Source organism: Netta rufina, assembly GCF_964035555.1.
Source record: "Netta rufina genome assembly, chromosome: 25".
NCBI lineage: Eukaryota > Metazoa > Chordata > Aves > Anseriformes > Anatidae > Netta > Netta rufina.
The window spans coordinates 5,753,339-5,774,591 of NC_140149.1; the positions used below are offsets into that span (position 1 = coordinate 5,753,339).

A 21,253-nucleotide genomic window follows, 5' to 3' on the forward strand; every position below is an offset into this window, starting at 1 on the left:
ACCACACTTTTGGGGTTCCTTCCCCTAACCTGGGGCTTCGTGCCTCGAGGTTTGGGGCTTCCACCCAGGTGACACCAAAGCACTTGTGCCCCTCAGCATGTAGGGGCCACTTTTGACCAGCCGTTGGCCCCAACATGAACCCTAAAGCCAACCCTAACCCTAAAACTCTACCCTAACCCTTTTTTTAGGGTCAGAGGCTCCAGGGTCAGGTCTGGGGAGAGGGCTCTGGGATTTGGGCTGTGTCAGTGACTCGGCTTGGCTGCAGGGTCGAGGGTTTGGTGTCAAGGTTTTGGGGTCAAGGGTTCGGGGTCAGGGCCCTTTTGGTGCTGGTCCGGGATTGGGATTTGGGGTCATTACTCACGGTTTGACCTCGCTGTTGGGGGTTGGGGTCGGGGGCTCCGTGGAGCTGGTGTAAGGAAGCAGGGCTGGGGAGCAGGGTAGGAGAGCAGGGGTGCAGTCAGGACGCGTGCTCAGGTTTTTATTTCCATGGGTTTTAATAAGTTAACAGGTTCAGCCATTACACAGCAATGGAATTCTTCAACATTTACAAAGGTGCAAGAACTTCATTCATTTACTCTGAATTAAGTCGTTTTATCGTCATCTCTTAAGTAACTACACAGTTCCTAGTTTTGTTTTTTTCCTCTAGACAATCTGGGGTTAAAATAAGCCACCCAGAAAGAAGGTATTAAAGTACAAAAAAAAAAAAAAATGAGCACACAAAAGGAGGGGTGCTAATTTCAGATTCAGCATGGGGATTTGGTCCAGTACCTCTACAAGCAAAGAGAGGTGGTACGGAGCAGTCACGCTTGTAGAAAGAGCTGTGATTCCTGCACGTACACAAAGACCTTTTCCAGAAGTTTGACCACCGACAGAACTGTTGCTGGATCCTTACACTCACCGTGCGCTAGGGGCAAGGAAGGGAGAACGAGGCAAAAGACTCCAGAACACGCCGACAGCATCCACACACCCAAGCATCTCGCCAGCTACCCAGTAACCTCCCTCTAGGATTAGCACACAGGGAAGGAGAGTGGCTGCCACACGATGCAGCACCTCTAAAAACAAATCTGAAAATAAAACACAGAACGCTTCCTCGCATACACGCTGACACACACACACAGACCTGGTGTAGAAACAGCCCGTGCCTCTCGCACTCTCACAGCAGTTTGAAGTTTTCCTGATGCTCCCCTCCCCTGAGCTGCTCTCCAGCTAGCTGCAAAGTCTCCACCCTCTCTCCCCCTCAAAACCCATGCTTGACTACAAAAGCATTTCGAGGGCATCCGCGGGTGCAGTATCTGGATTGTCTTTCTCAAGTTGACCTCTGGGGAGGTGTATCAGGGTTAGAAATATTGCACGGATGGCACAGAGGCTCCTAAAGCCGTTCTCCTGGCCCTGTCCATTCGCTTTGCGGTGTGAGCGGGATTCTCAGAGAACACGCTGTCCACACGTGCACGCAAACACATATGCACGTGTACAATCCCTCTCCCTTTGGATTGTACACGCTTTGAACCTCCTCTCCAAATCACGGAACCACAGAATGTGTCAGACTGGAAGGGACCTTAAAGGTCATCTAATTCCAACCCCATCACCTGACAGAGTCCCTGTCCCACCAGGCTTCAGTCGAGTTCCACCGCATTAAAGCCCACAGTAACCCCCAAAAATGAGGTTTTGCGGTCTCCTTCATTCACGTTAATGTTTTTTCTTACTTTAAGAGGCTGCAAAATCAAAATCACAGAACACCCTTTGCAGGCAGATGCTAAGGGCTTTTCAATGGGAAGGTTCTTAAAGGCCTTACCAAAACAGGGGGAAGGGGGTGTCCGACAGCTCTAGTTACAAGCGTACAGCTAGAGCGATCTGTTTTCTTCAAAGAAGTGAGAACACACAGTATATGTAAATCCTAACTCTGTTCAGCTAAAACACCAGGAAAAAGAAAAAAAAAAAAAGTGTACTTTGGCTTTTTTAACGGTCACTCTTTCTACTTGCGTAGCCAGCAATGAAACGTTGCATTTGGAATACAGCCCGCGTAAGCAGGCTGAGCTCTTTCAGAAGCATCTCTTTGTTCAAGTCCAGCGCTCTCACACTCCTCTCCCCCCACTTATTTGGTCAATGGCACCAAGGGCACGAGTACCCACAAGAAGTCAAACAGGGAAAAGCTGATTTCAAACGCCATTTCTTTTGTTTTAAAGCAAAAAGCACCAAGAGGTGACTAAACACAAACAGATTTTTTTATACAGCAGCTTTATGAGTGAAAACTCCATGGGACCTTCTCTACAGTTTCTGGAGACCAGAGACTTCCATCACCTTCCCTTTCCTTTTGAGAAAGTTAGGATATGAGGATAAAAGAATCGTTCCTCAGGCCAATAATCACACCTCCCCACAAGGCGGATTTGTTACCATTCTTGGCTTCAGTAAGTCAGGAGATTCACACACACTCACATAGCCAAGACTACAAAATTAAAAAAACAAAACACTGCTTTGGAAGACAAAACTAACCTTGCACAAGAGAAAGGAAACCGTGTACAGATATGAAGATTAAGGATGGATGTGTTAAATCAGTAACATACCAGAAGTAAAATACTCCAAGTGCACCCAGTTGTGCCATTCTCCCTTGCCCCACTGTCCTTCGAACAGCAGCTTACCCAAATACTCTGAAAAAAACATTCTGCACTCAGAGAAGATTTTGGAGAAAATCAAAAGCTACAAGATCGGTCCTACACTGTAAAACTTTGAGGAGCAATGATGTGGCAGAAAGAAAACATAAGCAGATGCAGGAATTAATGTCTGGGGATATGCTCCATCTGACCTTAACAATAACCCTTTCAGCTGCAAGGATTATTTGCATCTAGCCAGATACAAATTTTCATATCCAGTATGAAAAATATTGGATATGAAGAAAAAAAAAAGTCCATGATAAAGAGTGCCACCAAAAATTCAAGGGAGAATACACAACCACTGTTGTGCACCCTGTGTGCCATTCATCCCACAGACAACAGTGCAGAATATTCCCAACATTTCTGACAGGTCAAAGCTCAAATCAAAACCAGTAATTCCATCGCCACTCGTTAGCAGCCATATCCTGGAGCCCACAAAGCGGGAACAAGTTCAGTAAGGCCTTCCCAACTTCCTGATACTTTTGGGATGCACTCTAAAATTCCTGCCTGTAAATTGTTTCACAACAGCATACCAAACTCATTTCAGCCTTTGGAAATAGCACCTGGCCTTACCAGTAACCCAGGATTTGTCCTTCTGAATAACACGATGCATTGTATCACACACAATTCCAGAGTACTGCTACTTTTCCAATTGGGTTGCATCTTGAGTGAAGTATAGCAACAGCCCCCACCTCTGGAGGTATTTTAACAGGAGAACAGAGAGCTGAAGACCCCAGCCAGGCTTACACAATCTCTCCACCAAATTTCTTTTCCTCCCCTTTGACCCATTTCCCTATCTCTGCAGCTCTACAGAAGAGCAAGAGCTTCCATTCAAACAATCTACTTTAACAACGAATAAGCATTTTTCTAAGGAGTGTTGTTACACTCATTCAAACGGGGCCTCTTGGGATATTCACAACGCACGTATTTCAAGAGACTGGGAAAACATTCATTTAGAAGGGCAGTTTCCTCCTGTGCGAGCAGCTGATTTTTCCCCCTGTGCAGCTCTCCCTCAAGAAACACCCACTGCAGAAAGGCCCACGCTTTAAACGTAGAGGATAACATTTTCTAGAAGGAGGTTAGTTCCCATGCCATCAGGAAAGGCTCTTTCTGCTACAAGAAATGCCGTTCATCAGTGCAAACACGTAAGCTCTTCACTCAGGTTCCACATCACACTGCCACGTTCCTCACTGTTCATCCCCAGCACATCAGGCACTGGAGTCAGAACTGCTAAGGAGAACCACAGAACTGGACCACAGCCTCTGTTTCCCCCGTGCCCTACCAGACATGGCCCTAACCACCCACAAGGAAAACGTTTCCACTTGTACAGGCAGATGGCTGGTACAAATCTGTCCCATGGCCTCTTCCCCACTCCAGAACATAGATAAAGAAGCACCAAAAGCAGCCAAGGGATGTTCTTGCAAGGACTGGGTCTTCTACAAAAACTCGTCTAGTGGTTAAGGTTTCCTTCTTCTTAGAGCCTTCTTTCTTCATCAGTGTAGCACAGAAAAAAGGCACCTTTCACGCCTTCTGAAACCGAGACCATTCCAACAGCCGATCTGGGTGGGGAACAGCAGCTTGTTCTGCTCACAGCACATAGCCCAGGAACGCACACATCGTCCCGCACCACACCTCAGTCACGTTACAGCCTCTGCATCGAGCAGGAGCAACAACAGAATGGTCAGCAACTGCACCATTCTCTCTCAAGAGCAGAATCGAGCAAGGCTACATACCACAGCTCTCGAAAACGCAGCTAACTTGGCAGTTTCTCAGTTTTTTTTTTTTAACTCCGAGGCTGTCACTTGACAGGTGCCAGGGAGCGCCTAGTGAAGCTGGACAGCTGGACAGAGTCACTTCTGCAGCTCCTGGGAACCCCACGGGGATTAGCATGCCTGCTGGATTTTTTTGGGGAGAGCGTAACAGTCAGAGAAGGCTGTGCAGTCTCAGCCCTGGGTATGCCACCTTTGCTCCCCAAACAGTGTAAAGCACTGGGGTGTCTTCCCTCCGCCAAGGTTGGAAGGAACTGGACTGCAGATCTCACATACCATGGAGCGGGAAGACAAAAGACTAAGAGAGGATTTCTGTATGATCTTTCCAACCGGCATCTCCCTCCTTCAGTTCTCACCTGTCGTGTTGTCGTTAGCTTTAGGTTTGGATTTAGACTTGAAGGAGAAGCGTTTGATGAGGCGGTGGGAGAAGCTGCCGGCTTTCTTCTTGCTGGCAGAACTGGTGGTGACATTGGTCAAGTCATCGTGAGACTGGCTCAGGCCAGCTTCTTTCTGCTTGGTCTTTCTCCTGAAGATGAGCTTGGTACCACTCCGAAGAAAACTAACTGCAAAGACAGAGAAGAAGGAGATGGAAACAATGATTGTATCCTTCCCTGGCAAGTCTCAGGGGCAACAAATGCACCAAATACAAGAGGCAGAGACCTCTTTTGGCCTGAGCAGCAAAAGCATACAGCAGGGCAGCAAATCTCAGCTCCCAGCCTCAAGGCAAAGCCTGCATTCAGGACAGACTGCAACACCCACAAGCTGTTTCACTAAACGCTGGCACATGTCCTGTGTGTAAGCTTCCTTTTGTGCAGCAACACCCTCACTGTAGCGGAGTCGTGGAGAATCGGAACTTAAAGGTAAAATTGGTGTGAGTGGAAAATGAGTGGGAATGTCAGTGTGGAGACACCCGCAGGAACACACAAGAAGGGAAAAGGCATCTCAGACTAGGACTGGCTCCAGAGCATCCAGATTAACTGGTCATCGAGCCCTCAGCACAGCTGCCTGTACTTTCACAAGATGTCCAAATCTGGAGAAGAATAACAGTGATGGCTCCGGGTGATAAACTGAGGCAGGGCAGGATGGAAATGCTGATCACTGCCAGCCCCAAAAGGGTACAAAAAGACATCCAAAACCTGCACATTATTCAATGCTACAGCAGCATTTCCTACAGAGAAGGGGTTCCATTTTTTTCTCCCTCCTTCTTTTCCCTGCCCACCATGTCTCTTGTCAATCTGGGATAGATACTTTTTGCAAGCTACAAAGGGCTTCCATCTAAGACAGCACACAAACCACAAAGCCTACAGGAATCAGGTAACTGCAAAAAGGTGTTTGAGACTAATTCAGCAAGGAGCATAGAAAATACATGGGCTCTTCCAAGGCTCCACTGGAAGCCACCCTTCATCACCCCAAAAAGCAGTCACTTTGTCCTCAGGCACAAGCTGCCATTAGCTACCGTACAAGAGTTCAACCTCACCTTTGTGATCTTTCAAGCTCCTAGTCTCGAGGGCTCCTGTGGAGCCAGTTTCAGATTCAACATCTTCCATGGATGGTCTCTCGGAGATGTCTGATCTCGTTGTCTCATCCAGCTCCTGACTGGCCCCTGGTCCTGATGGCGACGCTTCCAGCAGCTGTGACGACTCAGTGGAATCGTGCATCTGCTCCGCTGCACTCACCGCCCCAGAAGCCCCGTACACCGTGGCCTCCATGGATGCAGCATAACCCAGAGAAAGTGCCATTTCGTCCTGAGCAATAGGTACCTGCAGGGGGTTAAAAAGTCAGACAGGAAGACAGAGTCTAAAGGATTGCATTTCTCTCCGATTCTTCTCATCAGCGCTAAAAAAAAAAAAAAAAAAAAAAAAAAAAGCACAGATGTGCAGCAGTCACTTTTTGCTGAAACACACTGGAAGATACCTGATTCCATGGCATTTTGCAGCACTTCCCTCTCTCACACAGGAAAGTCTCAGAATAACTCCTTACATTCTCCATGAGGTTCCCGACTAATGCAAAAGCTTCCCTTTCTGCTGCCAATGCTTTGTGAGCTTCCATTGGCAGCTGCCCTGCAGCCTGGCGAGGTACCTTGGATGGGAAGCAGCAAAAAGCTGAGCAAGTCCTCTGTGCTGGTACTTTTCCACACCATTCCCTACAGGACAGGGTCGTTTTAAACAGACATGCACAGAAATAGCCTCCCAGACAGGAAACGGAGCCCCCTAACTGCCAGAGACCTTGGAAACTCCCGAGATGATCAGCGTGCTACGTTTTGTTGGGGTCTTCTTGGCGGGCTTGTTATTTGTCTCAGTTAGCTGCCTGATTGCCGTCTCAGCCACCGGATCCAAGCCATTAGGCATCTGGCTGTCCCCTGAGCGACAAGAAAGATACCAACACTTGAAGTAGCATCCTTCAGCACAGGGAAGAGGTCACTTGCTGATCACGATGCTTTTAACAGGCAACTACGTGGACATGAAGGGAGAGAACAGTATTTATTACAGACTTGCCCAAACAAACTAAAAGGAGAACGCTCTGTAGAGCTCTCAAGTCTTTCAGGCACCTGTAAATTTGAAGTTCCTACAGGCGTATCATTAAAACACCACTCCCACCTCCCACTTCAGAAAGATTTCTAAAGACTCCCAGGAGGTCTCCCAGCCTCAGCTACAAAGCATCCAAAGAGCTGCAGCATTCTGTCTCAGAGACAAAAAGGAGATGCCAAGTGCAACATGACCAAATCTCATTGGCTCCAGCTAACTTAGGGACGTTCTTGTCACGCAAGAAAACACCCATAGTCATGGGCGGAATTTCTTTTACCTGCCCTCCCCCTTACCCTCTTCACTCAATCACTTGGACTTCCTCTTCTGCAGCACATTCAGACACTCTTCTAGAAAGGCTAAGGAACATCCTCGCTTCAGTAAGAACTTCTGACTTGCACACACTTACTGCTACTGCTGGCCAAGAGGCTGCGAGGACAGCTGCTCTCCAAAAGAACCGTCGTCTTCTTTTCAGTTACTTCCACCTTGGATGGCGATCTTGAGGGTGAATCTTCACGGTGAAAGACAGGCAGAGACAACAGTCAGTGGAGATGAAGTTTAGGCAACTTCATCACCGTATTGTGCCCTTCCTCCCCGCCCCCCACAGAGGGTCTGCTGCCACGAGGCTGTGCAGCACTGAAGTTGCAAGAAGCCTTCTGGAACAAGACATGCGAAGCAGCCCTGTCACAAGGTTTGTGCTGTTTCCCAGCCCTGCCTCACAGAATATCCAGCACCACATTAACCAAGACATCAGACAGACACTGAGCAGCACCAACCACTGGCAAGCAAGGGCGACATATTTTCAAGCCTGCCAACAGTACCCAGAGCATAATTCATTTAGCAGTGATGAAAAAATAGAGGAAGAAAGCCACAACACTTAGCACAACATCATGCAGAAGCTATGCAACACCAGCATACACAGCTCAGACCTGCCACCAGAAGATGTCAGAGAGGCTTGTCCCTCTCACAGCTCTCCCCAGTTGCTCCCCTCAAATTGATCTCCTCAATTCCCTCCCTCAAGGCTACGTACTCGTCTCCAGACGGCCACAAAACATTAATAACTCAGAAGCTAAAAGCACCGCCCACCCATCCAATGCTTAAGGTGCACAACAACCACAACACACAATGGCTGAACAGTTTTCCTGCTGCCTGTGTGAACGGCCTCAGGAATACGCCCCACCCCACGCCACCTTGACAAGACTCCTGCCTCAGGGCAGCCTCACCCAGCTTGCAGTCGGCTTTGGGCCGGGACTGAATTGTGGTGACAGTAGTCACGATCGTGCCATCAGGCATGATGGTCCGGTCCATCTCCACCTTCTTGGTGGGGGTGATGCTGGTACGCAGAGATGTGGCGTGCTGAGCATTTAGAGATGTAGAAGAATCCTGGTATAAGAGCTACAAAGAGTAAGACACAGCTCAGAGGGGGCTCTCCTCCTCCCAGAAGTTAAGGCAGGCAACAGGGATGACAAAAGCCACCCCTCCAGGCACCAAGGAGCCATTCTCACTACAATGTCAGCCGAACAGAGGAAAGCTCAGGCACTAAGGGCAAGGTGATAAACCTCCTCGACCTAGGGGGCTGTTTGTCCCCTGCCACAAGCGCAGGCCTAGTAATGCTGGTTTCCAGCTCGAGCCTCGCATTATAAATATTTCCAGATCATGCGTTCACACAGCTGGGTTGCCTGCTCACCTCCAGTACAACGGTAGCTTCAGCTGCCAGTGACTGCCCAGCTCCGGGGGCCAGAGAGCAGATCTGTCTCCCGGATGGCCGTTTGCTCAAAGGATCAAGCAAAAGAGTAGTATGGGCCAGCAGCACATCTGCAAGAGGGAAGAGGAGAGAAAAAGAAAGAAATTACGACATAACTTCAGCACCTCAGACCTCTCACAAGCTCCCTGTGCTTTTGGAAAGTGGTCCCATGGGCCAACAAATCAGATGCCCTTGGCTCTACTACATCCCTCTCACTGCTTTTAGGTTAGGAAGTGCAGGCCACGGGAACCTCCCAGGTACCAAAAAGGTCACTAAGAGCCTTTCACTAAGAACAACAGACTTGAGAGTTACTTCACCCAGTCAAAGGCTCACAAAAAGTTGGATACAAAACTCCTGTGCAGATATCAGATATAATCCTGCTCATAATACATCATAACTACAAAGAAGATCCACAGGCTCAAAGCACAGCAAGTCCCTTAGGCATTTTTGTCACCTTGTCTTAGAATCCATTTTATGGCTTCCTGTACTTACCTTCACCTCTGCCGCTGTTCCCCAGCACCTGTAGCTTCAGCTCCTTACTTCTAGGTCCCAACTCACTGTTGAAACACAAATAGACAGGCTGCTATTAGGCAGACTTTGCAAAATTACCAAAGTAAACAAGACTGTTATATATTTTCCCTCCCACAAATCTCACACCCCTCATCATCTTTCCAAAGCTCCTGTAAGTGTGTATTATTTTGGAGGACACAAGAAGGGGCAGCAAGCAAGAAGAGGGAAAACTCAAGTTTCTGTCCCATGCAGGGCTGCATACGCTGTCAGGGCAAGTCAAGATAGCAACCTTGTCTGGAAGGCAGAGAACTCCTGCCCCCACACTCCCCATGCTCAGCACTTCTGTCCGTCCAGTTAAAACGGACACTATTCAGGGATGCAGGAAATAATATGTACGTGAGTTGGGGCTGATCGCTGGGACTCACAGCCCCACACACAAGCAGCACGGACACACACCATCCTGCTGTACAGGCATCACCTCCACGCCACCTGCATCAGTTACTGCTGCGTGATAATGACACCCAGAGACTCTGTCAGCCTGCCTCCACTGTGAGGATGAAGAGACCAGCAGGCACTTACAGAACGAGCTCCTCGTTCCACTCCATCTCTGCAGCAGTGCTGGCACTCCCAGCTGTCACTGGCCTCACCCATTTCTGCTGCGGGGGACTGTCTAGCTCTACGACACAGCAGATCTCCTCAACTCCTGCAACAGAGGAAGAGAGCACACGTGCACCTGTCAACACAAGGCAGAGTTCAGTGGACACATATGCATATTGCCATTCAAAGCCACCCAAAACATCCACGCACTCTCACCTCACCATTTCTGCACTTCCCCTGCTTCAGATGAACCACATTTTCAGGCTTACCTGCCTTTTCCTGGGAGCCCAAGTTCAGCACGTGAAGATTCCGTAGGAAAAGCTTGGAACCTAGAGGGCCTGCTACTACACCGGCTGGGGAATCTCGAGTCAACTTACTGCTGGATACCTGAGGAATGATGAGAGGAAGACTGACACCTTTATCATTCTCTTGTCAGCAGACAGTGGTTAAGACACACGGCATTTGTGCTTGCACCTCCCAATTGGCTTGCACCCACAAAGCCATCCAGAGACACTGCAGACCCCCCAAGCTACAGACCTCCAGCTATCCCCCAGCTTACTTAAGATATGAAATTTAAGGCAGACAGGAAAAGAGACAGACAGGAATGAGCTTGCTGGCTACTAGAAGGGGAACTGAAGATGACTACACTGCTGAAGGTCTGTCCCACTCTAATCCTCCCTGCTTCCCACGCCACAATACCCCAGTTCCTATAACAGCACAGCCAGGGATGTGGCTGTTGCTCAGAAGTCAGACTTAGCCCTTGGATTCCTGCCTAAGCCTCAGCCCTCAGAAGCACCCCAGTGTTCAAGGCATGAATATCACAAGAAGAGAGCCTTACCGCCCCAGTTCCTGCTGTGCAGGCTTTCAGATGTACCATCAAGGCTGGCTGCGTGCTGACAATGGTATCCTCGATCAGATCCTTTATGGTAGACAGACCCACTCTCCCGTCATTCTTCTCTCCACAAATCAAAAAGGAAACACAGGAACGTCATAACAAGGCAGATACATTTTCTCCTTATACAGCTACAACTGCCTCTCAAGCCTCTACATGGCCTTTCTCCTAGCAATACCCTCCTATACACTCTTCCTCTATCCTGTATGCCTCCTCCTCAGTGCCTAAGCTTTGCTGTAATAGCTGCAGGCAAGTATAACCTGCAAGAACAAGACAAACTGACCTTTTCCATCTGTAGTCCATCTATTACAAATTTTGACAATAAAGCCTTCAGAGTTTGCCACATTATCACTGCCTCATGAGATGGTGCTACCACACCTTCACAAGAACAGCTGAATTCCTACATCTACTCAATATAAGGCAACAAGGGTGTCAATAAAACTAACAAACAGAACTGTTTGGGGCACAGAAGCGCAAACACATGGGTGTTCAGCTCATCAAGTCACTAATACCTGTGGCTTCTGTACGCTTTACAACTCCAAAAAAAAAAAAAATACCCCAGCTCATTTTGCAGCTACACATTTGGCAACAACAGCAGGAGAACCTACACGGACTAAAAGCCTTTTTTGCTACACATTCCAGGGTGAAAGAACCCCCTTCTCTTGCCACAGAAGGGCCACAACAGTGAGCTGCCAATCTCTCTCCTTTGCAGCAGCCTTCTTGCTGTCTGCACACTGTTTCCACCCCTCCTGCCCTTCCTCTGCTCGAGTCCAGCTTCCCCCTGTTTGCTTACCTCATGAGGTTGAAATCTTGGAAGAACTGACAGATTCAAGTCTGGTCTGTCCTTGAATGTCCATGACACCAGGAGACCCTCATTCTGTATCTCCTCCAAGTGGATCTCCACCTGACCCAGAACAAACACAGTCAGGAACACTCTGTTTTTATCAGCCATTTTCTCCCCTGTTTCAAATTCATCAACACAAAGGGCTCCACGCCAGTCCATGCAGCAATTAAAGACAGAAAGTAAGAACATAGGTGGTCCTGGGCCTCTGAGAGTTACGAAATGCAGAAGTTTCAGCACTTCACACTCAGACCCAGCTTTCTCACTGCCTTTGGATGCCCAGAAGCCAGTCAGAGGCAAAAACTGTTATTTCTTTGGTCAAAGACACAGCCTGCAGGACAATCTGGAAGAGCAAGTTGGGTACTAATACAGGGTATTTGCTGAGCTACGTCTATTAATCATCACCAAACATAAGCACGGCCATTTGTAAGTCTCTAGGAGACGAGCTGTGCCTGAAAACTCATCCAGGTCACCAACAGTCTGCAACAACAAACCAGCCCGTACAGCATGCTGTAGTTCAGAAGTTCTGCACCTATGCAGAACAAGTACGTCATTAATACAGAAACAGAATGACAGAGGAAGAACTCCTGACTCAGCGTCTCTAGTAAAAACAGTGCAATGAAATTTAACATAGCTCAGAAATAATTGAAAGACAAACGACTTTTGAACTTTTTTTTTTTAACACGAACATCTAAGGTGATCTGTTGAAAGCAACAGGTCTGGGACACAGTAGTCAAATAACTAACCGAGCATAAATAACTTTACCTGGCTAGGTAAAAGAACAAATTCAATGGCAAACTTTTTACAACCATTACCTTAGCCTGCAGCAGAGACAAAGTGACATGATACGTATCCACAGAAACAGCAGCTGGGGATTGCTGCGTTACAGAGACGGGGAATTTCACGGCTTCTGCAGACAGATGGCAGTAAAGCACCTATAGAGAAAAGGAAGCAAATAGGTTTATGTCCTTGGTAAGAAGCGGAAGCAAGATGGCAAGACCTATAAAAGCAATAGGCGAGACTGACACATTGTGGCAAAGAAACATCAGGCTTACTGTCAGCTGCAGGTCTGTACTGCAAATCTGCCACTTAAGACTCCACACATGAGGCAATAAGAATGTATCAGTGACAGAAGCTCTCTTCTCTCCACTGCACTACCCTGATACTCAGATTCAGCACCCCTACACCTCAGCTCTACCTGCTCTTGCAGAGCTCACAGATGTACAGCCCCAGAGCTGCAATCTCTATTACACGAGTGTTGGCAATCTCTGTAGAACACACCGTCAGTCGACAGACATGCTACAATTCAGAACAGCAAAGCCTTACCATGCTGCAGTCCGACTGGCCTTTGCACGTCACACAGCTTATATTTGCTGCTGGTGGCAACTGAGGACCCTCTTCAAACGTGATTTGCACTGAACTCTATGAAAATAGAGATCTGTTAGTTCCCGGTGGTCACAGCATCCCAGGCAGTTTCACAGAAGATAAGCAAGTCTAACTTAGGGCCCTGGGGATGTCCCGGTCCATTTCCATGAATCCAAGCAGCACAAAGACACCCACGACACAACTCCACCCTCCCTGACTCCTCTAACACAGACTCCAGGCAGCTCTCCCTGTGACCAAGCCTCTGAACTGCAAGGCTCAGTGGAGAAACAGGTCGCTTCCCACTGCCAGCTGACAAGCTTTTGGACAACGGGACCACAACTCCTCAACCCCCAGCCTCCACTGCCTCCCCATACCCAGCACTGAAGAAAGGGCGAGGACAGCAAAAACCTAACTATCCCTCACTGTTAACTATCGCCCCACATGCAGACAGTTCACATGCAGGCTAAAGTCCCTTGCAGTCCTGTACTGTCTTGGGTATTTTCTCATTTCATAATAGTTAGACCAGCCATTTCCTCTTCTTGCAAGCCTCCTCCACCAGATCTGCACATTCACCTACCTAGGGTCAGTCCAGAGAATCGAATCAGTCCCTTCTCCCCACGACCAGAGGACTTCCAGTCTCACCATAGCCTCACCTCGTCAGTACTCTCTCTCTTTCAAGAGCACCCAAAAACAAAACTTGCCTTGAGACAAACTACTCTCCCACGTAGTGGTCAGCCACCTCCCCTTGTCTGAGTTCTTTTTGCCTTTTTTTTTTTTTTTTGCAGGCAGAAGCCCTTGCCTTGCAGGTAACGTGAGCTCCTGTGAAATTACTTCCTTGTGGAAGGGAAGACCTAAGGTTAAGGCCCCAGACCCTTTTAAGCAAAACGTGCTGCCAAACACCTACTTCTCAAAGTTTGTAAAACCACATTATGCTCACGTTTAGTTACGCACCCCATCCCTCAAGCACAGAAGAGAGCGAAACACAGCAACCCAAAAAGCAAAGCTGGCACACCAAGCGTTTCCCAGCACATCTCAGCCCACACCACAGGGTCCCCGACTGGCAGCCCACTAACAGAGGATTCCTCAGAGCCTGACGACAAAGGGGTGGCAGCCCCGCTCTCCCAAAAGCTAAATACCCTCCCTCAGCCCACCACCACCACCACCACCGTGGCCCAGCCCGCCCATGCCCTGCCATACCCCGTGCCGGCGCGCCTGGCTGTTGAGGGCCCGCACCCAGGCCCGCTGCCACTGCTCCCGCAGGGACCGGAGGGCGAGCAGCGCGGCGAGCAGCGCCCGGGCCCCGGCTTCTTCCTCCGCCACCACCGGCGGCCGCCGCCGCCGCCACAGCACCCGCAGGGCCGCCGCCCGCCAGTACTGGAGCAGCCAGGCCGCAACGGTGAGCAGCGAGGCGGCGAAGAGCAGCACCAGCGCGCTCCAGCCTGGATCCGGCCCCATGGCGCGGTGCCTCACGGCGGGCCCGGTGGCATCCCGGACCAGAGGAAAGGAAAGGAGAGGAAAGGAGAGGATGCGGGCCTGGGCCGCGCCGCCTTTCCCTTCCCCCAGCCCCGCGGCGCACGTGGGCCGGGCTCGGCCCCCGCCGCTCGCGGCCGCCGCCTGCGCACAACGGCGGCGGGAGGCTGAACCCTCCCCACACCGACCTGGCCGTGGCACGCAGCTACCTTCGCCGTTCCTCACGGGCAGGTTCTTCATCCCGGGTTGCACGGTCTTAGGTCTGTCCAGGCAACCTCGTTGTTCTGCTGTTGTTGTTGTGAGCCTTCTCTTCCGGCAGCCTGAAAGAGCAAGGCAAACGCGGTCAGGGCGATGAGCTCCCCAACAGCCTTTCTGTCTCTCTTGCTTAAAAACAGATTTCTCTGAGATACTCTTTTTCCAGCTGTGCTGACTGATGGACACATTCGCAGCGGGGCTGTAAGCTATTCAGTTGCCTGCTCTCAGCTCCAGACAACTTTACTGTAGGGGGACAGCAACAAATGCTTTCACCTCCTTTCCTCACAAGTCACCTTCCATGGGGGCATTTCCCCCGTGCTACATCTGCAGGAGGCTCTCTGGCCAACCACTTATCTGCCTTAAAACTTATTTATTTAAGGCTCAGCTACAGCTTACCAGCTTTTACAGCAATTCAGCAGACAGCAGAGCAGAAAACACCTCTTTCAGTGCAACAGCAGCTGCCGGTCAGCCCAGAAGCCATCAGAAACCACCTCAGGTCCCCGTGCTTCAGACACAGGGCAGGGGGAAATGCTTCTTGCTGCTACCAGACCCGCTGCCTTTGCACCTGCTTGGTGACTCGCAGCCTTGCCACCCCTGAAGCTCTAAACACCCGTTACGGTCGTCCTGGCGCAGAAAGACCCGGGATAATTTTTTTTTTCCTTTTTATTTATTTACATTTTTATTCTTTTATTTCACTTTTTCTCCCCCGGCGCTTCAGGAAACGCTCCCTCCGCCTCCCGGCCCCCTCAGCTCTCCCTCGCGCCGCTCCCCCACGCATCCCCGTGAGGCGCCCCCGGCTCTGGGGAGCTCCCCTCAGCCTCCGCCGCTCCCGGGCCGTCCCCTCACGGCTCCCCGCCGACGGGGCCGACCCCGCCTCCCGCGGGGGCAGAAGTGACGTACCTGGCGGCGGAGCCGGGGCGGCGCGCGGCTGGGCAGCGCCGAGGCGGCCATGTTGGTTGAGGGCACAGCGGGAGGAGCCCGGTTGGCTCCCCACCACCATTCGTGCCAGGCTCAAAGATGGCGCTTCGTGCGTCGGAGGGGGTGCGCGCGCGCAGCCAGCGCCTCCTTCCCCGCTCCCTGTGAGGCGGCCATGGCGGCCTGGCCGGCCGTGCCGCTCGCCATCAACCTGTGCGGCTCGCTGCTGGGCATGGCGGCCACGCTGACGCTGATCCCGGCCTTCAAGGAGCGCTTCGTGGCGGCTCGGCTCTTCGGGCAGGACCTCAACAAGACGTCGCGGCGGCCCGTGTGAGTAGCGGCACCCCCGGTGCGCCGTGCGGGGCCGTGTTGTGCTCTGCTCACCGCCTCCCGTTCGTTGCCCGCAGGCCTGAGGCGCAGGGCGTGATCAGCGGCGCCGTGTTCCTCATCATCCTCTTCTGCTTCATCCCCGTGCCCTTCCTGCGCTGCTTCGTGGAGGACGGCTGCGCGGCCTTCCCGTACGACGAGGTAGGGCTCGGCCGGCGCCCGGAGCGCGGTGGGCGCGGGGTGGGCGCCGGTAACCGCAGCGCTGTTCTCTGTCCTTCAGTTCGTGGAGCTCATCGGCTCGCTCCTTGCCATTTGCTGCATGATTTTCCTGGGCTTTGCAGATGATGTCTTGAACCTGCGCTGGCGCCACAAGCTCCTTCTTCCTACCATGGCCTCCCTCCCATTGCTCATGGTGTACTTCACCAACTTTGGGAACACGACCATTGTGGTGCCCAAGCCCTTCCGCGTTCTGCTGGGCATGCACTTGGACCTGGGTAAGTTCAGAGCACGAAAAAACATCATCAAAGCAATCGGTGACAGCCAGAGGGGTTCGTCTGAAACGTTAACACGTAGCAGATTGAAATGCCTGTGCTGCAGAGGGAACCCATGAAGGATTTGCTAAATAAAGAGTGAGAGGGCACGTCACCAAATAATTATTACACTGGTGAGAATATCCATCAAGAGGTCCAACGTGCATCTAACTATACCTGTATATATAGGCACCGTACATTTTTCCAGGTTTCTGGCAGTACAACAGTGTCAGATGCCAATACCAGAATCACAGAAACAGGACACAACAGGCAGCCAGCCTGTTGCAAATGTAGTGCAGTTGCCGTGCTGTACACATAAAATTCAGGGGAAAGGGCGCTATTTGTTAAAAAGCTACTGACTTCAAAATTTACCCAGACGCCAGGTAATAGATTGTCATCCAAAGCAGGAAAGTTCAAGTAAATTGGACTAGAGCCTGTTTCAAATATGCATGCTGAAGTGTTTGGCTCACTCTCACCCACAGGTATCCTCTACTACGTGTACATGGGGATGCTGGCGGTGTTTTGTACCAACGCCATCAACATTCTGGCTGGAATCAATGGAATCGAAGCAGGGCAGTCTCTGGTGATTGCTGCTTCCATTATCGTGTTCAACATCGTAGAGCTAAACGGTAAGGAAATGACACGCTGAGCCGGTACAAAAAAATAAGGAAAGGGAAATAGAGTCCTAGATTTTAGCTGGTGTTAAAAATAACCTAGTCCTGTCTTAGAACAAACTTGTTTTATTTCTTTTTTTTCCTTAGGGGATTATCAGGATGATCACATTTTTTCTCTCTACTTTATGATTCCCTTTTTTTTTACCACGCTGGGCCTGTTTTATCACAACTGGTAAGAGGATGGACATTCAGCATTTCTTTGGAAACACACTCTCTGTACTTTTACCCTCCATAAACAAAAATGTTTACCGACATGCAAGCGGGATAGTGGAGCATAGACAAGCTTCTTGCCAGAACCACAAATGCAAAGCAACAATCCACTGGTAGCTTTTGGGTTTACTAGAACAATTCAGATCACACTGATTCACTAAAATGCATGGAACACTCTACCTCACATCTCCCTACTTTTATTTATACGTTGTATTCTCTGCAAGTCACAGTGCAGGATAGTTTTCAGCATATATACACCTGCAATTGGTGTTTTCGATGTGTGGATTGGTGGTGGCCTCCAGGGTAGAGTTTTGTAGACTACAGTGGTAGCAGGTACATATGTTAGTATCCCATAAAAGCATTGCTATGCTGCTTTTAAGCAGACAAGGAGTTATCTTCAGTACCTGAGAAGAAGCCAGCTGAGGCTTAACGTCTCTCTTGCCCCCCCAACCTGCCACCTAGGAATGCATTCAGTGATTACAAAGTCATTTTCTTAGAAACGGTGATCATAACAAACCTTTGCTCTTTTGCCCTACGGACCGCAGGTACCCATCCCAAGTGTTTGTTGGGGACACTTTCTGCTACTTTGCTGGCATGACCTTTGCTGTGGTGGGCATCTTGGGGCACTTCAGCAAAACAATGCTGCTTTTTTTCATCCCGCAAGTGCTCAACTTCCTCTACTCATTGCCTCAACTCTTCCATGTCATTCCTTGTCCCCGCCACCGGCTGCCAAGGTAATGTACTTGAGTGACCTGTAATGATACTAGAGATGGTGTCTTTTGTCTCCCATAGCAGCTGAGAAACAAGAGCAGGTGTTGGTTGGTCCTCTTTTTAAAACCTGTCGAGGTAGGTTGTGTAATTAAAATCTGGCCTGCTGTGCTACTTGTGGTTGACTGAAGCAGTACAGGCTTCTCAAAAAAAATAAGGACTGTTATGAGTATGATTATTCTCAGCTCCAAGACAGAGGAATGCTGTTGCAGTAGGCTCTGCTAAAGTTTCATAGAAGCAAGCATTCTGTGACACTGTGCCACAATGCTGTCTGTGTTTGTGATCACATCGGCATATATTCAGTTCTTCTGTTTTTTAAAACCTTTAGTTTTATGCATACATTGGGTGGAAGGGGGGGGAAGTGTCTTCTTCTGACTGCCCAGTCTGAGGAATCAGGTATCAGCAGCTGTTGTTAATTATTAACAGATTATTCCTGCCTTTTTTTTTTTTTTTTTTTTCACCAATGGATTTCTTTCTCAGCAACTTGTCTCGGTATCTAAATCTGCTTACATAGGTATCACTGTTTCCTTGCTCTATCCGGACTAAGACTTTAATGTTCCTTTTAGGCTCAATCCTAGTACAGGGAAGTTGGAGATGAGCTACTCCAAATTCAAAACTAAGAGCCTCTCAGCCCTGGGAGCATACACTCTGAAGGTAATACCAGGAAAACATTCCAAATCCAGACCTGCTTTGAGGCAGCAATTACATGAAGGAACCACAGGCTGTGAGGGAAGACAATTTCTGGGTTCAGTGGTTGTTTCCTGGCTCAAACCCAGAACACATTCTACTTAGCCCAGTCACTGTCTCTCACAGTCATTCAACCATGTTACTAATTGTTCTTTTAAGATAACCATACACAGCAGTGGTCCCAGGACCATCCCTAGCCTGTCCTTTTTTTTTTTTTTTTTTTTTTTTTTTTTAAAGTAAGAGTATGAGCCAAACTACTGGGATAGTAGAACAAAACAGAGCTAGCAAAGAGCACTAAACACAGCTGGTGAAATAGCATGCAATATTTCTTTCCCTAGGCAGTAAAGAGCTTGCACATAGTAGATGTAAGAAGTGGAACGGATGAAGATGGCGAATACACCGAGTGCAATAACATGACACTTATTAACTTTGTTATAAAGCTGATTGGACCCACCCACGAGCGAAATCTGACTCTCCTGTTGCTACTCATCCAGGTCAGACAAACGGTCCCACCAGCAATGAAATATACCCTGTGGTAAACACAGATCCAAATCAGTCTCAAGAGTTTCAGGGGTGGCAGAGGGAAGTAAAGTGTCACACTTTCCATGCAACATGCATAAATATGGCACAGAACTCCATGATCTGAAGTCACAGTGGGGTGTGGGAACATTCTGATGCAACTTAGAATGCCTTGCAGATAGCGCTGCTACTTATATTCAACATGTGAACTTTCTTGCCTAATACAATATAACACAATATATGTATTTTTTTTTTACCTAGGTCCTGGGGAGTGCGATTGCATTTTCAATCCGGTACCAACTAGTGCGGTTGTTTTATGATGTCTGACTAGGCTACAAGGAGCCAGTGGTAAGAGTTGCACTTTACAGTCAACTTCCTCCAGTTGCTGACCAAATAATTCAAATGATCTTATTCTGGTCCTCTGAGAGCATCAGGCCACCTTTCAAAAGGCAAGCTGATCTCTGGGCCTGTCCAGAATCACAATCTTCTTTCTGTGCACAGAGGTCTTTTGTCCAGTTCTGCTGACAGGAGAGATTCAACGCTACTTGGACATCACTGTTAATGGGATTACCTTTGAGAGGGGAATTAAGGAACCCGCTTTTTTTTTTTTTTTTTTTTTTTTTTTTAAGCACACAATGTTTAGGGAAAGGGGGAAGAGATGAAACCGCACTGAATTCAAGAAGCGCCTTTCCGTTCCCTGAGAGAAAACAGGAACTTCTATTTCTGTAAGACTCTACAGCAGAGCAGAGCGGACATAGAATATTGTTATAAATCATACCCAAAATTCAGAGCACTCTGAGAATAAAAGAACTCAAGGTACCCTTTCCCCTCTGATGCTTTGCCTTGAAAATCTTGACACGGTACCTCTGCGTCCTACCCTGCCAGGGGCTGATCATTTCTGCAGCAGGCAGAAATTCCCTCCTCGATACCCACTGGGAATATTTTCACTGAGGCTTATTTCAGAACATCTTTATTGGTTGTATTCCTTCACGGAGCAGGGCGCCTCAAGAACAGGGCGGTGCAGACGGGCTCGCCGTGCCCGTTATAACACCGGGCGTCAGTAGAAGCCCCGAGTCGGTGCCCTGCAGGCCGCAGTTCGGTTTTCCTCGCCCCCAGCCCCGTTTGCACGGCCTTACCCGGCACCGCGGCTCGCCACAGAATCGCAGCGCCACAAGGGGGTGGCCAGCGCCTCAGCGACGCCGCCAACGGTCACCGCTCGGTTTGAATTTGGCGCCTCGGTTGCCGATTGGCCCGCCGCCTCACCCAATAGCTCGGAGGCGGAGGCGGGCAGAGACACGGGCGCGGCGGGCGAGCCAATCCGGCGGGCGCTCCGCAGCGGGGCGACCAATGAGCTGCGCCCTGCGGGGATAAATGCGGGCGAGGGGGGGGCCGCCCCCTTCCATTCCGCCGCAGAGCTGCGAGGGAGCGGTCGCGGAGCGCGCACGGCAGCGAGGCGCCATGTCTGGCCGTGGCAAGAGCGGCGGTAAGGCCCGAGCTAAGGCCAAGTCCCGTTCGTCCCGGGCCGGGCTGCAGTTCCCCGTCGGGCGCGTCCACCGGCTGCTGCGGCGCGGGCACTACGCGGAGCGGGTCGGGGCCGGCGCCCCGGTATACCTGGCGGCCGTGCTGGAGTACCTGACGGCCGAGATCCTGGAGCTGGCGGGCAACGCGGCCCGAGACAACAAGAAGACGCGAATCATCCCCCGGCACCTGCAGCTGGCGGTGCGCAACGACGAGGAGCTCAACAAGCTGCTGGGAGGCGTCACCATCGCGCAGGGCGGCGTCCTGCCCAACATCCAGGCCGTGCTGCTGCCCAAGAAGACGGGCGGAGGCAGCGCCGGCCCCGCCAAGGCCGGCAAGAAGGGCGGCGGGCAGCAGTCGCAGGAGTATTAAGCCGGCCGGCCCCCCCCCCTGCACCACACAAAGGCCCTTTTCAGGGCCACCCCATTGCTCACCGGGAGAGCTGCGATCCCAAGGGGTGGGGGGGAGCTGCGGTGCTGTGCCGCCGGGGTT

General features: G+C 50.3%; 3 protein-coding genes across 9 annotated transcripts; 2 read left to right on the forward strand and 1 right to left on the reverse strand.

Annotated features, from left to right (window-relative positions):
- Positions 1-541: 541 nt before the first annotated feature.
- C2CD2L (C2CD2 like) lies at positions 542-14,472 on the reverse strand. 4 transcript variants are annotated; one of them, XM_084301470.1, is made up of 15 exons: positions 14,086-14,472; positions 12,850-12,945; positions 12,339-12,458; positions 11,476-11,586; positions 10,629-10,742; positions 10,060-10,177; positions 9,773-9,896; positions 9,176-9,240; positions 8,627-8,754; positions 8,163-8,334; positions 7,349-7,450; positions 6,643-6,776; positions 5,895-6,177; positions 4,774-4,980; positions 542-4,543 (listed from the first exon to the last, which is right to left on the reverse strand). In XM_084301470.1, the coding sequence occupies exons 1-15, from the start codon at positions 14,341-14,343 to the stop codon at positions 4,374-4,376; spliced, it is 2,202 nt and encodes a 733-aa protein (XP_084157596.1). In that variant the 5' UTR covers positions 14,344-14,472; the 3' UTR covers positions 542-4,373. The 4 variants fall into 4 exon arrangements, with proteins under 4 accessions (XP_084157596.1, XP_084157595.1, XP_084157597.1 ...); XM_084301469.1 differs by having other exon boundaries at positions 10,629-10,745; XM_084301471.1 differs by having other exon boundaries at positions 4,403-4,980; positions 10,629-10,745.
- A 1,168-nt stretch (positions 14,473-15,640) lies between these two features.
- Positions 15,641-20,009, forward strand: DPAGT1 (dolichyl-phosphate N-acetylglucosaminephosphotransferase 1). Of its 4 annotated transcripts, none has more exons than XM_084301475.1 (10): positions 15,641-15,858; positions 15,936-16,056; positions 16,136-16,349; positions 16,868-17,014; positions 17,147-17,231; positions 17,815-18,003; positions 18,604-18,691; positions 19,063-19,218; positions 19,505-19,591; positions 19,887-20,009. In XM_084301475.1, exons 1-9 carry the CDS (start codon positions 15,704-15,706, stop codon positions 19,568-19,570), a joined length of 1,221 nt encoding a protein of 406 aa, XP_084157601.1. In that variant the 5' UTR covers positions 15,641-15,703; the 3' UTR covers positions 19,571-19,591; positions 19,887-20,009. The 4 variants fall into 4 exon arrangements, with proteins under 4 accessions (XP_084157601.1, XP_084157600.1, XP_084157602.1 ...); XM_084301474.1 differs by having other exon boundaries at positions 19,873-19,927; XM_084301476.1 differs by lacking the exon at positions 19,887-20,009 and adding an exon at positions 19,745-19,833.
- Positions 20,010-20,657: 648 nt separating this feature from the next.
- H2AX (H2A.X variant histone) lies at positions 20,658-21,218 on the forward strand. Its single transcript, XM_084301426.1, has one exon. It carries the CDS (start codon positions 20,702-20,704, stop codon positions 21,131-21,133), a length of 432 nt encoding a protein of 143 aa, XP_084157552.1. The 5' UTR covers positions 20,658-20,701; the 3' UTR covers positions 21,134-21,218.
- The last annotated feature ends 35 nt before the right edge of the window (positions 21,219-21,253 follow it).

Excerpts from the sequence above, each read along its gene's own strand:
- DPAGT1 (XM_084301475.1), top strand. The coding sequence starts at position 15,704 with ATGGCGGCCTGGCCGGCCGTGCCGCTCGCCATCAACCTGTGCGGCTCG. Across the intron at positions 15,859-15,935 it reads AAGACGTCGCGGCGGCCCGT|GCCTGAGGCGCAGGGCGTGA; the intron begins GTGAGTAGCGGC and ends CGTTGCCCGCAG. Across the intron at positions 17,232-17,814 it reads GGCCTGTTTTATCACAACTG|GTACCCATCCCAAGTGTTTG; the intron begins GTAAGAGGATGG and ends TACGGACCGCAG.
- C2CD2L (XM_084301469.1), bottom strand. The coding sequence starts at position 14,343 with ATGGGGCCGGATCCAGGCTGGAGCGCGCTGGTGCTGCTCTTCGCCGCC. Across the intron at positions 8,335-8,626 it reads AAGCTACCGTTGTACTGGAG|CTCTTATACCAGGATTCTTC; the intron begins GTGAGCAGGCAA and ends TACTCTTTGTAG. Across the intron at positions 4,981-5,894 it reads GAGCTTGAAAGATCACAAAG|TTAGTTTTCTTCGGAGTGGT; the intron begins GTGAGGTTGAAC and ends CTGTCTTTGCAG.
- H2AX (XM_084301426.1), top strand. The coding sequence starts at position 20,702 with ATGTCTGGCCGTGGCAAGAGCGGCGGTAAGGCCCGAGCTAAGGCCAAG.